This window comes from Perognathus longimembris, unplaced genomic scaffold (assembly GCF_023159225.1).
Source record: "Perognathus longimembris pacificus isolate PPM17 unplaced genomic scaffold, ASM2315922v1 HiC_scaffold_5241, whole genome shotgun sequence".
NCBI lineage: Eukaryota > Metazoa > Chordata > Mammalia > Rodentia > Heteromyidae > Perognathus > Perognathus longimembris.
The window spans coordinates 125323-139289 of NW_025960647.1; the positions used below are offsets into that span (position 1 = coordinate 125323).

Here is a 13967-nt window from a genome sequence, read left to right on the forward strand (position 1 = left end):
CTGGGAGGCAGGGTCCGCGCGGGCTGGCTGGCTGGGAGGCAGGGTCCGCGCGGGCTGGCTGGGAGGCAGGGTCCGCGCTGGCTGGCTGGCTGGGAGGCAGGGTCCGCGCGGGCTGGCTGGGAGGCAGGGTCCGCGCTGGCTGGCTGGCTGGGAGGCAGGGTCCGCGCTGGCTGGCTGGGAGGCAGGGTCCCCGCGGGCTGGCTGGGAGGCAGGGTCCCCGCTGGCTGGCTGGCTGGGAGGCAGGGTCCGCGCTGGCTGGCTGGGAGGCAGGGTCCGCGCTGGCTGGCGGGGAGGCAGGGTCCGCGCTGGCTGGCTGGGAGGCAGGGTCCCCACTGGCTGGCTGGCTGGGAGGCAGGGTCCTCAGGTCCCCGCCTCCTGGGTAGGTAGGATGACAAGGGCGCGCCACCAGCGCTCAGCTCAAAGTAGAATTCTTTCTTGGAGAAATCGGAAGGTCTGGCATGGCGGCCCACGCCTGGAACCCCCGCTACTCCGGAGGCTGCGGCCTGAGCGAGGGTCGAGGCTGGAAGCCACTCCGGCAGGAGAGTCGGGAGACTCTTGATTAACCACTCGGAAAGTAACCCAAGAGACACCTCAGAAGCGGTAGAGCGCTGGCCTTGAGCAGAAGGCTCCGCTCAGGGGCAGCAGCCAGGCCCTGAGTTCAAGACCCAGGACCACCCCACGCGCGCACACACGCGCGCACACGCTCACACGCATGCACACGCACACTGTATGTTGGGATTTGAGGGAGCAGGAGAAAGCAATTCGAAGCCTCCTCTTGCGTCCGGGCCTCCCCACACCCAGAGGGCGCGCACGTGGGGGCGGAGCGAGGAGCCGGGGCGCGGCGGCCCTGCGGGAAGCGGGAAGCCCGGGCCGGGCGGGCGGGGCGGGCAGGTGGCCCAGCGGGGCAGGGTCCTGGCGGCGGGCCAGGGGGGGGGGGGGGCGGAGGGCGGAGGCGGAGGCGGCCCTGCCCGCCCGGCCCGGCCCCCGCCCGCCCCGCCCCGCCGAGCCCAGTGGACGCGGCCCCGCGGGCGAGCCATGCACCGGGCCGGACGGCTGCTGGGCGGCTGCGCGCGCGCGAGCAGGTCCGCGAGCATGGCCGGCTCCGCGGCGACCCGCCGGCCCGCGCTGGAGAACAAGGTGGCCCTGGTGACGGCCTCCACCGACGGGTGAGTGCGGGGCGCGGGGCCCGCGGCCCGGCCCGGGAAGGCGACCCGGGGACCAGCGCCGAGCCCCGGCCGGCGCCCTGCGCGCCACCACCCCCCACCCCCCGAGCGCCGCTGCCCCCGAGCGCGGTGCCGGCCCCGTGCGCCCTCCGCGCGCCCCGTGCGCCCTCCCCGCGCCCTCCGCGCGCCCCGCGCGCCCTCCGCGCGCCCTCCCCGCGCCCCGCGCGCCCTCCCCGCGCCCCGCGCGCCCTCCGCGCGCCCTCCCCGCGCCCCGCGCGCCCCGCGCGGCCTCCCCGCGCCCCGGGCCGCCCCGATCCACAGCGCCCCCTGGAGCCCGGGAAGACCAGGCCCCAGCCGCCCGCCCCAACCCTCGTCCAGGTGGGACGCGAGGCTCGCAGTCCATCCAGATTCCTGTTCCAGTCAACCCACGGTGGCCCCCGGGCCTGGCCCGCGTCACCCGCCGCCCCGCCGCCCCGCTGGCCCTCCCGTTTCTCAGCCCAGAGGACTTGGCTGGATGGCAGTGCCTCATCCACGGGAAATCCGGAGCCCAGGGCCAGGGACCCACGCTGCAGCCTCAGCCCCTCGGGAGGCGGGGGTCCCATGGCAGCGGTTCAGTGCTAGCCCAGCAAGGAAGTCAGTGAGCCCATGCCCATCCACCACCGAAAACCCGGAAGAGGAACTGACTCCTGCCGCAGGGCACCAGCCTCCAGAGAGAAAGCTAAGGGACAGTGCCCAGGCCTGAGTTCAAGCCCCAGTATCCACACAAAAATAGGAAGTAAGGTAGGTAGACAGACAGACAGACAGACAGACAGATAGATAGATAGATAGATAGATAGATAGATAGATAGATAGATAGATAGATAGATAGATAGATAGATGAGAAGATAGACAGATAGGCAGATAGATAGATAGATAGATAGATAGATAGATAGATAGATAGATAGATAGATAGATAGATAGATAGATAGATGGATGGATAGATGGATAGATAGATAGATAGATAGATAGATAGATAGATAGATAGATAGATAGATGAGAAGATAGACAGATAGGCAGATAGATAGATAGATAGATAGATAGATAGACAGATAGATAGATGGATGGATGGATAGATAAGTTGGATAAATAAATATGAAATACAGGTTACATGAGATGCTCGGGGCTAGGCTGGGAATGTCACTCGGTAACTTCACAAGCATGCTGGTGGCCAGCAACTGGAAAATACGGGATCTTTATTCCAATGAGGACATTTCCATTTTTAACCTTCCTTTCCCACCCGACCCCAAAGCGTAACTAAGGGTAGCCCCGTTTCTCCCTGGTAAGGGAGATCTTTGGGGACGGGGATTCTTGCAAGGGAGACCCCCAGATAGCCGGCATGGCGGCGGCTGCACCCCATCTCACTCCTGACTCCTGCCCGCATTAGGTATCGGGGTGATGTCGGGCCTGGGGACCCGACGTCGAGGGCCGCCTGGCGATGGCCACCATGACGTCTGCTCTCGCTCTATAGGGGCACGCGGGGATTAAGCAGCGGGAGGGCTGAATCCCGCCCCCCGGCCCGGCCCGGGAGCCCCTGGCCCTGCCCGGGCTGTGACGAGCCTTTGTCCTCCCCGCCCGGCAGGATCGGCTTGGCCATCGCGCGGCGTCTGGCGCAGGACGGGGCCCACGTGGTGGTCAGCAGCCGGAAGCAGCAGCACGTGGACCGCGCCGTGGCCTCGCTGCGGGCCGAGGGGCTGAGCGTGGCGGGCACCGTGTGCCACGTGGGGAAGGCCGAGGACCGGGCGCGCCTGGTGGCCACGGTGAGCGCCCGGGGTGGGGTGTCCAGCCAGGAGGCGGCAGAAGGGAGCAGATCCGCTCCTTCGTCCCTGCCTCCCTAGACGGCGCTGGTGAGATGCAACACAAGACCATTAACTAAAGTTGAAGGGTGCATCTAAGCACCCCACTAGTGCCCTAGCTCATTCCTGTCATGTCCACACCCTGAAGTCTGAGAGCTGTCTGCTTCCGATCAGAAAATGTACAACCACCCTACTGCTTCAAGCTTGCATTGTCTCTGCCAAGAGAAGGGGCACTGGGCCGGGCCCTCTTGTCCTTTTGTGTAATCGAGCAGATGAGAAAGGTAAATACAATCACAAAATAGATGTTCCCACTCATGATCAAACAGCCGCCCGTGCTTCCGCCTACCCGGTCCCCAGGAAGTCACCACCACCCGCCCGCCATATTCCAACCATCCCCTGCGTGGAGGCATACACAGTCTTTCTCTGAAGCTGGAAGGAATCCAAGCAAGGCAAGGGTTGTTCTTCTTGTTTTCAGATAGCTGGGGCCACTCCCCACGGTCTCCCAGCCAATAGGAAAGAGCTGTGATTCAGTCCGGATCCCCTGCTGTGACGGGTGCTTACAGCGCCTGCTTCACTAACACACAGCCAGGCCTTGGGTGCAGATATGGACTTTAATCACAAAGAAAGCATCGGAGCCAGACTTTGAGTCGGTGCCTGACGCCACCTTCCAGCTGCAAAGACGGTACAAACCAGCCGACGGAGGAGGCTCCCTCGCCCTCCCCACGCAACCGAGTGCCCGGGAGCACCTCCCCACGCAGGCGGAGCGGGGCACTGTGCCCACAGCTTGGAAGCTTGGCAGAGGTAGTTCAGGTCATCCCTTCAGAAGAGGAAGTCGTAAGCAATGGTGGATAGAGGTAGTGTGGACAGATCCATCAACTCCCTTTCTAGGGAATGTGCCTGCAAACAAGTGTCGGCCTAAGAAGGTCATCTTGCATCGTGGCACAGGCTGATGGACAGAACCTGAGAATGGGACCTTGATTCTCAGAGTAAAGGGAGATGTTTAAAGGTCCTAAGCCAGTCAGTGACTAACCATTTGACATAGATATAGTAACCTCTCCTCTCCTTTTATTTTCCAGTGCCAGTGGTCAAACCCTGGCCCTCTCAGAATTATCAGAATCCTACTTAGGCCAGGCACCGGTGGCTCACGCCTTTAATCCCAGCTCCTCGGCAGGCTGAGATCTGAGGATCTCGGTTCAAAGCCAGCCCAGGCAGGAAAGTCCACGAGACTCTTATCTCCAATTAACTAGCAAAAAAATGAAGGGAAAAAATCCAGAAGTGGTGTTGTGGCTCAAGTGGTCAAGTGTCAGCCTTGTGTCCAGGCGCTGAGGTTAAGCCCCAGGGCTGGCATGGGCGGGGGGCGGGGGGGGGAGGATCCTTAGATAAAAGTCCTCTGGCCTATGACAGGTCTAGCTAGCAGATCCTTCAGGCCTGCCCAAATAGGACTTGAACTACACTCTGAGGAGTGGGAATGGAGAGCTAGAGTCAGGATGGGGTTCCAGGTGACCTTACCAAATCGCAGGCAGCCGCGGGGGGACTGGCAGACAGAGGGGAATTCTGAGTCCACAGCATACAGCGCCATACTGCAAGGACTGGGAAATGGGCGGCCTAGGAAGGGTGACCTCCTAGAGGCATTTAAAGGTCTCCGAGGGAATAAGAAGCCACGTGAGGGTTTGAGCAAGATGGAAACGATAGCTAATCACTGATAACCCAGCCATGGTAGGAAGGCTAACTACAGAAAACCCTGAGCCAAGGACGCTCTTGAGAAAGCTGTTGCTGTCCTCCCTGTCTAAAGTAGTGCTGATGGGACCAGAATGGACAGTCCAGCAAAACATTTGAGGGGAACCAACCAACTTTTTTTCCTCAACCACATGTCAAAAAACTGAGAAATAGGGAAGATGAGTCAAAACAACTTGGGAAGTCTGTATGACTGATACCCGAGTGCAGAGTACTAGGCAATGACCAGCCGTTTGAGATCTATCTGACTGCGGCCAGCTGCTGCCCTGCACTGAGAAAACCTGCCGCCATGAGGAGGCCGCTACTGTGGTAGAAAACACATTGGCAATTTCTCCACTTTAAAAAAAAAAACTGCTGTCCAAAGACAAACCACTTTAGTGTAGTGATCACACAATCTACGACGAGATTTAGAAGGAACCAGAGAGATGGTAGGCACCGTTCTCGTTCAGCTTAGGTGGTTTTTGTTCTGCTCAGTCAGAACTCAGCCTTCAGCCAGCCGTGAGGGCTCCCGCCTGTCATGCTAGCTACTCGGGAGGCTGAGAGCTGAGGATCATGGTTTGAAGCCAACCCAGGCAGGAAAGTCCGTAAGGGTCTTTATCTCCAATGAATCACCAAAAAAAAACCCTGGAAGGTAGAGCACGGAAGAGGCGGGACGGAGGCTGAACAAATGCAGCGGTAGTCCTCACGAGACACCATGGTGAAAATGTGACTTACAGGCAGGCACAGGAGGGGAAATTTGGGAGACAGCGGAGGAAAGGTAACACTGTCCAAAAAGAATGAAAGGGTAGCCCCTCGGGGTCCCACCTTTATAATAACAACTTTTAATTAAAAAGAAAGGCTAAGCCAGGTACCCGTGGCTTAAGCCTAGAATCCTAGCTTCTCAAGAGGCTGAGAACTGAGGATTGTGGTTCAAAGCCAGCCCGGGCAGGAAAGTCTGTGAGACTCTTATCTCCAGTTAACCACCAGAAAACTAGAAGTGGAGCTGTGGCTGAAAGTGGAAGAGCGCTAATCTTGAGGGAAAAAAGAAAGCTCAGAGACAGAGCCCAGGCCCTGCGTTCGAGCCCCAGGACTGACAAACAAAACAAGCTGGAAGTGGAGCTGTGACTCAAGTGGTAGCACGTTAGCCTTGAGCAGAAAAGCTGAGGGACAGTACCCAAGAGTTCAAACCATAGGACCAGCGTGCACACATACACACACACACACACACACACCCTTCAGCCTTTTCTCCTCTGTGCTGAAAGGCCTAGAAGGCTAAGGAGACAGGGCACATAGGAGTGGACAAGAGCTCTCTAGTGACTATAGTATGCCCTGCCATCTTTCTGTACACACACACACACACACACACACACACACACTACTCATTCGCAGAACATCAGACACATCCCTTTTTTTCAACTTAGCTTTCCTAGTAACTTTGCCATCCCTTGAGTCTGAGTGGATGAGCGGGATTTACTACCACAACACCAAAAATTAGAGAGCACGAGAAAGGTATTGGTTTCAAAAGATGATGTGACTTTAAATTTTGTTAAATTTACCTATTGACAGCTAGGGCATTGCTTTAGCAATGTAGAAACAACTCAGCTTAGCAACTAGTTAGCAAGAATAATTAGTTAAAAGGCGAAGCTAACAGATGGTGTGTATTGTTAATAACACCCTTTGTGTGCCAAATCTGAGGCACAGAGTTGATCAGAAGCCCGTTTACTGCTGCTTGCCCAAGCCATCCAAATTGCAGATCTAGGCAAATGCAAAGTCTGGTTTTAGTCTGGCTTGTATTGACAATCGTCGTTGGCAGCTTCTCCTTGGCCATCCGCTGCCCTGATGCAAGCCTCCCCCTACTTACAACTTACGGAGGAGAACCTCCTTTGTTCAGTGAACCTGGGTTTCTTCTGCCTCACGTCTTCCATGCCTCTGGATCAAAAACAAGAAAGAGGGAGAAAAAAATGGCATCGAGGCTGAGTGTGGAACTGCTTTAAACCTAGAGTCGTGTCTTTATCGTTAGTTGTGTAACGATCGCACCTCACTTTCTGAAGGTGCCTGGGAACCAGCTCCGTGCTCCGCCGCGGGAGACTGACTAGTTCCGCCGCCACCGCCTGGCTTTGTTGACTGAGCAAAGCCCTTTACGTCTCCCAGACACCAAATGGGCGGGCCTCCTGCTCTTAGCCAGTCCTAATATATCATCTCTGTGTTGTGTGAATGTCCCTGGACGTCACCTCTACCAGGAGGCCCTTCCCGGTGGTAGCTTTACCTGAGTCTAGTGACACCTCTTTCCTCATTCAGGCGAGTGTGGACAAGTTGATTGTGAGACTGGAGTAACTTACTCAAAGACAATGGACAGGCAGCCCTGGAGGAAATGGGGTTGGGACCCAGTGTGAAAAGAACAGGCGGGTCTACCGGTCCAGAAATAGATTTTGAGGTGAATGTTGAGGGAATGAGACTGAAGATGTTCCCTAAAGGGGAAATGTAGGAGAACGAGTCAGACACATCCTTAGATGAAGAGGCAGGCTAGAGAGAAGGCAAAAGAAACAAGACAACCTTCAACGGCTAGCAGTAAAACCCAGGGTCCTTATTCCGGGTAGGCTTAATAGGCGTTCCTGAGAAGAAGTCCTTTATCCACATGGCATCCCCTTCTCTGGCCTGGAGCCCTGACCCGGACTTGCCTCCCCTCCAGGCTGTGAACCTTCACGGGGGGATTGACATCCTCGTCTCCAATGCCGCCGTCAACCCCTTCTATGGGAACCTGATGGACGTCACCGAGGAGGTGTGGGACAAGGTAAGCGCGTGTGCCAGCAGCAGGGGGCGGGCCTCGGGGAGCAGCCAGCGCGGATGTACCCCGCACGCGCCCGGGACGGGGCCGGCCGGGGGTGCGCGCCCCTCTGCCCCGTCCTCCCTCCCATTCTCTCCTCCCACGTGCGTTGGGCCAACCGTCCTGTGCTTCTCTTCCCCAGCTCTCCCTCCTCTTCCCGACGTAGTTCCAGTCGGGACATGGCAGCTAATAGGCCAACAACTAATCCACTTAAACTTGCACACCCACCCATCCGCTTGGCAGCTGCCAAGACTTAGGAATGCTTTTGCATTCGTTGGGAAACATGAATAGCTGCTGCTTCGATGAAATATCAATTCTAGCAAAATTACCAGGGTTGCCACTTACAACAGCCTCTGCCTCTCACCTTTCCCTCTCTCTCCCAGTACTAAGGCCTTGCTAGGCAGTCTCCACCACACCTCCAGTCCTTCTGAAGCATTTTTGTCTTGCCTTAGGCCCCGCCCACCCGGGCCGCAATCCTATTGGTGCTTCCCGTGTCTCTGGGAATGACAGGCACATAGCGCCTCCAACCATTGTGCTTCCCCCTCAAGCAGGGCTAACTGGGTGGAACCACGGCACTGGGCCACCGGTTGAGATGGAGTCTAGCAAACTTCTTTTTGCCCAGACTATCCTTGAGCCTCCATACCCATCACTGCCACCCAAGTATCTAGGATTAATCCAAGCTGAAGCCAAGACCTGTCCCCCTAACTGTAGTTAATACTCAGAAAACCTACATGCAGATGTCCCAGTCATTGCTGTGTTTCTGTGGGGTTTGAACTTGGGCCCTCGTGCTCACCAAGTGTCTATTGTGCCACTGAAGCCACACGTGCAGTCCCTGATATCTCAATTCAAATGTTAGAATGTCGGTTTTTATGTGAACGTGGTGATTACATCACACTCGTAATACATTTCACCTACTTACATCCTTTAATTACAAAGCTTTAATTAAAACGTTTGTCTTTGTTTGCTATGGTTACTATTCCCACAGGATTTGAAAATGGTAAATTTCTTATGCTCTCCCATGGTTTTCCTTTTCATTCTGATATCAATGATTTCTTAGCACTGAAGTTTAAGGATACTACACCAGGAGCTAGTAGCCCAGCTTGTAATCCTAGTACCCAGGTCCTGAGTTCAAGCCCCAGTACTGGAACAAAAAAAAAAGGTAAATAAATAAATTAACTAAGAATATTAAAATATTATAATTTGTTTATCAGGATTTCACACACATAAGGCTGAAGTGCCAAGTGTCCTTCGTTAAACCAGATCCTGGTTCTGATGTTGTCTAAAGAAGCATCTTTTGTGGACATTCTAAATAGAGACCAAATTAAAATCATTTTTTAAACAAATAACGTGGTGTGTGTTTTCCAGGCTGGCACTCTGGGCCTGGGTGCTGTCCCTGAGCTCTTCAGCTCAAGGCTGGCGCTGTACCAGTCTTCTGGTGGTTTATTGGAGATAAGAGTCTCACAGACTCTCCTGCCCAGGCTGGCTTTGAACCACAATCCTCAGATCCTCAGCCTCCTGAGTAGTTGGGATCACAGACGTGAGCCCCTGGCCCCTGGCTACGTGTTTTACATTTGGAACGTAGACGTTTTCATTGAGGCTCACGCCCAACTTTCCCCCAAAATACCTCATTGTCTAGAGAGTCCCGGAGGGCCAGGAACATTCCACTTCCTTGCTTAGAAGCCATGGAAATACTAGGACCACCCTAGGGACCCCCAAGTCAGGCTGCATCCTCCCTGAGAAGTAGGGCCCACTCTAGAACAAATCCAGGGAGTGACCCACTTCTGGGGGGCGGGGGGACTCAAATCCAAAGCAACCCTAAGAACCGAGGCTCGCTCTGAGCTGGTTAGGAGAAAGAAACTTGACCTCCCTGCCATCGTCATCCACCTGAAGCGGCTGTCTCTCTCTCTGAGCCCTGGCGCTCCCTTGTCGGGTCCAGGTAAATCATCCCTGAAATGCCCTTCGGCTCTAATGAACTCACCCCGGGCGCCCGCCGCCATCCCCAGCGCCCCTCCGACAGCCCCCCGACGCCCTTCTCACTGTTTCTTCTTGGCTGCAGATTCTGGACATCAACGTGAAGGCCGCAGCCATGATGACCAAGGCAGTGGTGCCAGAGATGGAGAAACGGGGGTACGGCGGGGGGGGGGGTTCGGGAGGGAGAGAGCGGGGCTGCGGGCGGGGGTGTCCGCCAGGAAAGTGACCCGCGTCCTCTCTCTCTCTTCCAGAGGGGGCTCCGTGGTGCTCGTGGGCTCCATAGCGGCCTTCTTCCCGTTTTCCGTAAGAACCCCTCCATCGCCTCTTCCACCCCGTCCCCCCTCCCGCCTCCTCCACCCCTCTACTTACCCAGTCGAGTCTGTATCCCCTTTCAGGACCCTACCTCCGAATCCCTTACAATAAACAGTTATTTATTCGCCTCCCAAGCCCCAAGCCGGTGCGAGGCGCGGGACGGCTTCCCCAGCGCGCCAAGCCTGGTGCGAGGCGCGCGGCCGGTCCTGTCCCCGGCCCAGAAGCTCCGAGGCTAACCCGGCGCTTTCCCCAGGGCCTGGGCCCTTACAACGTGAGTAAGACGGCCCTGCTGGGCCTGAACAAGAACCTGGCCATCGAGCTGGCCCCCAAGAACATCCGCGTCAACTGCCTGGCGCCGGGACTCATCAAGACCAGCTTCAGCAGCGTGGTGAGGAGGCGGAGCCCCTTGAGAGGCGTCCGGCTTCGGGGTGGGGGGAGCCCCGAGTCAGAGGCCTGCCTTCCCTGGGCTCCTCCGCGTTCCTCTCCCCGGCAGCCCCTCTCCCCACAGACGCGCCCCCTTCCCCTTCCTGAGCTGTGGGAGGGGGGCCGGGCGTTCACGACCCGCCCACACCGGGGCATGAGCACTGGGGAGAGCCAGCAGAACGCCGCATTCGGACCCGAAAGGAAGGAAGTGGGGAAGGGTGGGGAGGAGGTCTGGGAGCCTGAAGTGGAGGGGGCGTCTCTCCACCCTCCCTCGCGGTCACCCTGGGCACGGGCACTTTCCCGCCTTCGCCACCCCTCCGTTTCCTTCTCCTTCGTCCCGCAGTTTTGGATGGACAAGGCACGGGAGGACACCGTCAAAGAAAAAATGAATATTAGAAGGTGAGCTGCCACCGGGAAGCTGAGGCGGGGGGGGGGGGGGCGCGTCTCTTCCTGGGCACCCCCCCCCCCCGCCACCTGTCCTGGTGCCCCAGGTACCGCGGGCATGCTCTCCACGGCTCCTCAGACCTCACAAGTCCACAGCACGAGTCCTCCCGGGCTCTTTCCACCCATGCTGCTGCCCTGGCAAGCAGCAGGGGTGCGGGGGTTTCGGCAGAGGGGAGCAGGGCGGGGGCCTCCGCTCCGCTGTCTTCCTCCTCCTCCCGGCACACGTGGAGACTGAAAACCCAACCCAGCCTTCAGTTCCCCCTTGAATACACAGTCATGTTTCGACAACTCAGATGGATGATCCGACCGTCCAAAGAAAAGGAGCCAAGAGCCCTGCTAAGCCCTCAACTCCTTCGCCGGAGGAAATTGTTCTCTTCCCTAATGGGCTGGCTAAATTATTCAGACATCTTTGCTAGACTTCCTTCTAAGTTCCATGCCTCTCTCCAACTTGTCTCTCCAACTGTGTGTGTGTGTGTGTGTGTGTGTGTGTGTGTGTACGTGTGTGTACTAGGGCTTAACCTTAGAAGCCTGGGCACTGTCCCCTAGCTTTTTTATTCAGGGCTGGTGCTTTACACCACCTGAAGCACCGCTCTACTTCTTGGCTTTTTGTTTATTAATTATAGAGACAAGAGTCCCATCAGTTTTTCTCTCTAGGCCGGCTACGAACCAATCCTCAGCTCTCAGCCTCTTGGGTAGCTAAGATAACAGGCAGGAGACACTGTCTTCTGAGCATGCTTGTCTTTAGCTTCTCGATCGTGACGCCTCAAGGACAAATGTGAGCAGTCCCTCCCTGCTTACTGGCCCAAACATCCCTGACCCTCTCAAGTCCTCCCAAAGCCGTTCTGATGTCAGGCTCGAGCTGCAGGTCTAGTTCATGATTCATTAATAAGGCAGGGTAGTGTCATCTCAGAGCTTCCAGTGAAGGGTCTAGCCCCATGGCGATCCGCTGGATATGCATTAGAATTCTCTGGGGAGCCTTTTCAACTGCACTTGCTCAGACCCCACTCCCGGAGATGCGTCTTTCATTACCCCACAGTGGAACCTACACATTCTTGTTTTTGTTAAGCCTACTTAGTCGCAACATGCAAGTTGGAGAATCACTAATCCAAGCCTTCTAGACTCAAGTTTCTTATTCTGCCTACCTCTAGAGCATTCTATGCCTGTTCAAGTGTTCCCTAACTACGTAATTATTAATACAAACAGTGAAAATGAACAAGTTCTTACCAAATGAACATGACCTTAAGGAACAAAAATAGATTCCTGAAATAGTACATTGAACCAGCACAGATGGGATCACTTAATCACACCATTTACTGTCATACAGACTCCTGACACTTGAATAGTATGTACATGCGTGAAAAAATTCTTCTGAAATATGAAACAATTGCTCACCATTTTATTAATAAGACTTTGAATTTCGGTGTTCTGAGCTTCCTAAAAGAAACAGTGTCTCCATATTTGAATAGAATATATTTAAGCAGGACACAGTATTTGTGCTTATACTAAACTATAACAGCTTAGAATCGTGATAACACTTTTTGTTTCTGGTCCTGGGGCTCCAACGCAGGGCCTGAGCACTGTCCTTGAGCTTTTGTGCTCTACCCTTGAGCCACAGCTCCACTTCTGGCTTTTTTGCCGGTTCATTGGACTCTCATGGACTTTCCTGCTCAGGCTGGTTTTGAACCACGCTCCTCAGATCTCAGTCTCCTTGGGTAGCTAGGAGGACAAGCTTGAGCCACCACTGTGTAGCTTCTGATCCTTCTTGGGCAAGCAAATTTCACTTTCTGTGGGCCTGTTTGGTTTTCACTTGCTTATTTCTTTCCCTTGTTCCCCAGAATAGGCAAGCCGGAGGAGTGTGCAGGCATTGTGTCTTTCCTGTGCTCTGAAGATGCTAGCTATATCACTGGGGAGACCGTGGTGGTGGGGGGAGGCGCCCGGTCTCGCCTCTGAGGACCTGCAGACAGCCCACGGCCGCCGCAGAGGTTGATTCCGGTCCCCATTCGTGGGCGAGCTGCAGATCTGGCCCTCCCCACCTCTGCCCCTTGCCCTGCCCACCCCATCCAATCAGTTCTGCCCGTGCTAAGGTCCAGCCTTCCCGGCTTCGAGGTAGGAGGAGGCTTTCCACTGTTGCCATGGCCCTGGGTAGAGGCCTCCCCTGAAAGCGCAGCGAGTCTGCTGGAAGGATGCTTCTTCCTCTGCGAAGCTCAAGTTCGTTGTCTATTGTTTTGTTGGGTTGTTTTTCCCCTGGATCTCTGGGGAAATTGGGGGGAAATGTGGGAGAGAGGGAACCTGGAGTGGGAGGAAGCCGGGTTGGAAATTAACAACTTGCAAATGAAGTGCAAATAAAGTGCAGATGATCGCAGCCAGGCTCACTTCTGGGGTGTCTGAAGAAGTCTGGGCTGGTGGATCCCGGCGTCTCCCGACCCCTCCGCCCTGCCCTCCCCCCCCCCCCCCCCGCCCCGGCCCCAAGGTGTCTGCGGAGCCGCCAGCTGGGAGAGGATACTCGGGAACTCCCGGGTGCCACCCTCCGCCTCACACCCCAGGGACGGGCCCGAGGACGCCGCGGGGATCCCCGGGCCGGGCACGCGCACGGAGAGGGGACGACTGCCCGGGATCCGCTGCCCCCCCTCACGTCCTTGGTGGTGGGTTCCCGAGCCCCTCCCCAGCCCCGTCCTTGGCGGGTCCCCCCCTCCCCAGCCCCGCCTGGCAGGTTCCCGAGCCCCTCCCTCCCCAGCCCCGTCCTTGGTGGCGGGTTCACTCCGGGGTCAGGCGGGGATGAGCTAGACGCGCGCCGGGCGCGGGAGAGACCCGCGAGGGCCCGCGAGGACGACCGGGGCGGGGAGCCCAGTCCCCTAAGAAAGCCGTGGGGGCTCCGCCCAGCGCTCCCGGGCCAGCAGGAGCGACCACCCCCGCCCCCCCCCAGGCGGCCGGACGCTGGCGGCCCACGGGCGGGGTCGGCGGAGCGCTCAGGGTCTCGGGGCGCGCGGAGTGTCACGGGCGCGCGGCCTCTCCTGAGCGCGCCCCCCACAGCACGCGGCCTCTCCTGAGCGCACCCCTCACCCGAGCGCAGCCCCCCCCCCCGAGCGTGGCCTCTCCTGAGCGCGCGCCCCCCCACCCGAGCGCACGGCTCCCCGAACGCGCCCCCCCCCAGAGCGCGGCCTCTCCTGCGCGCGCCCCCACCCGAGCGCACGGCCCCCCCCAGAGCGTGGCCTCTCCTGAGTGTAAGGCCCAGCGCGCCCCCCCACCCCGAGCGCGCCTCCCTCCCGTCCCCGAGCGCGCGGCCTC

At 57.4% G+C, this 13967-nt stretch overlaps 1 protein-coding gene across 1 annotated transcript; it reads left to right on the forward strand.

Annotated features, from left to right (window-relative positions):
- Positions 1 to 1006: 1006 nt before the first annotated feature.
- Positions 1007 to 13043, forward strand: LOC125345051 (dehydrogenase/reductase SDR family member 4). The gene is made up of 8 exons (XM_048337302.1): positions 1007 to 1166; positions 2782 to 2959; positions 7398 to 7499; positions 9589 to 9659; positions 9755 to 9806; positions 10069 to 10203; positions 10582 to 10637; positions 12518 to 13043. Exons 1-8 carry the CDS (start codon positions 1036 to 1038, stop codon positions 12630 to 12632), a joined length of 840 nt encoding a protein of 279 aa, XP_048193259.1. The 5' UTR covers positions 1007 to 1035; the 3' UTR covers positions 12633 to 13043.
- The last annotated feature ends 924 nt before the right edge of the window (positions 13044 to 13967 follow it).

What these genes read in the sequence shown, in the direction of transcription:
- LOC125345051 (XM_048337302.1), top strand. Translation starts at nt 1,036, where the DNA reads ATGCACCGGGCCGGACGGCTGCTGGGCGGCTGCGCGCGCGCGAGCAGG. An exon ending in GTGACGGCCTCCACCGACGG is followed by an intron (nt 1,167 to 2,781) that starts GTGAGTGCGGGG and finishes CCCGCCCGGCAG; the next exon opens with GATCGGCTTGGCCATCGCGC. An exon ending in CGGCCTTCTTCCCGTTTTCC is followed by an intron (nt 9,807 to 10,068) that starts GTAAGAACCCCT and finishes CGCTTTCCCCAG; the next exon opens with GGCCTGGGCCCTTACAACGT.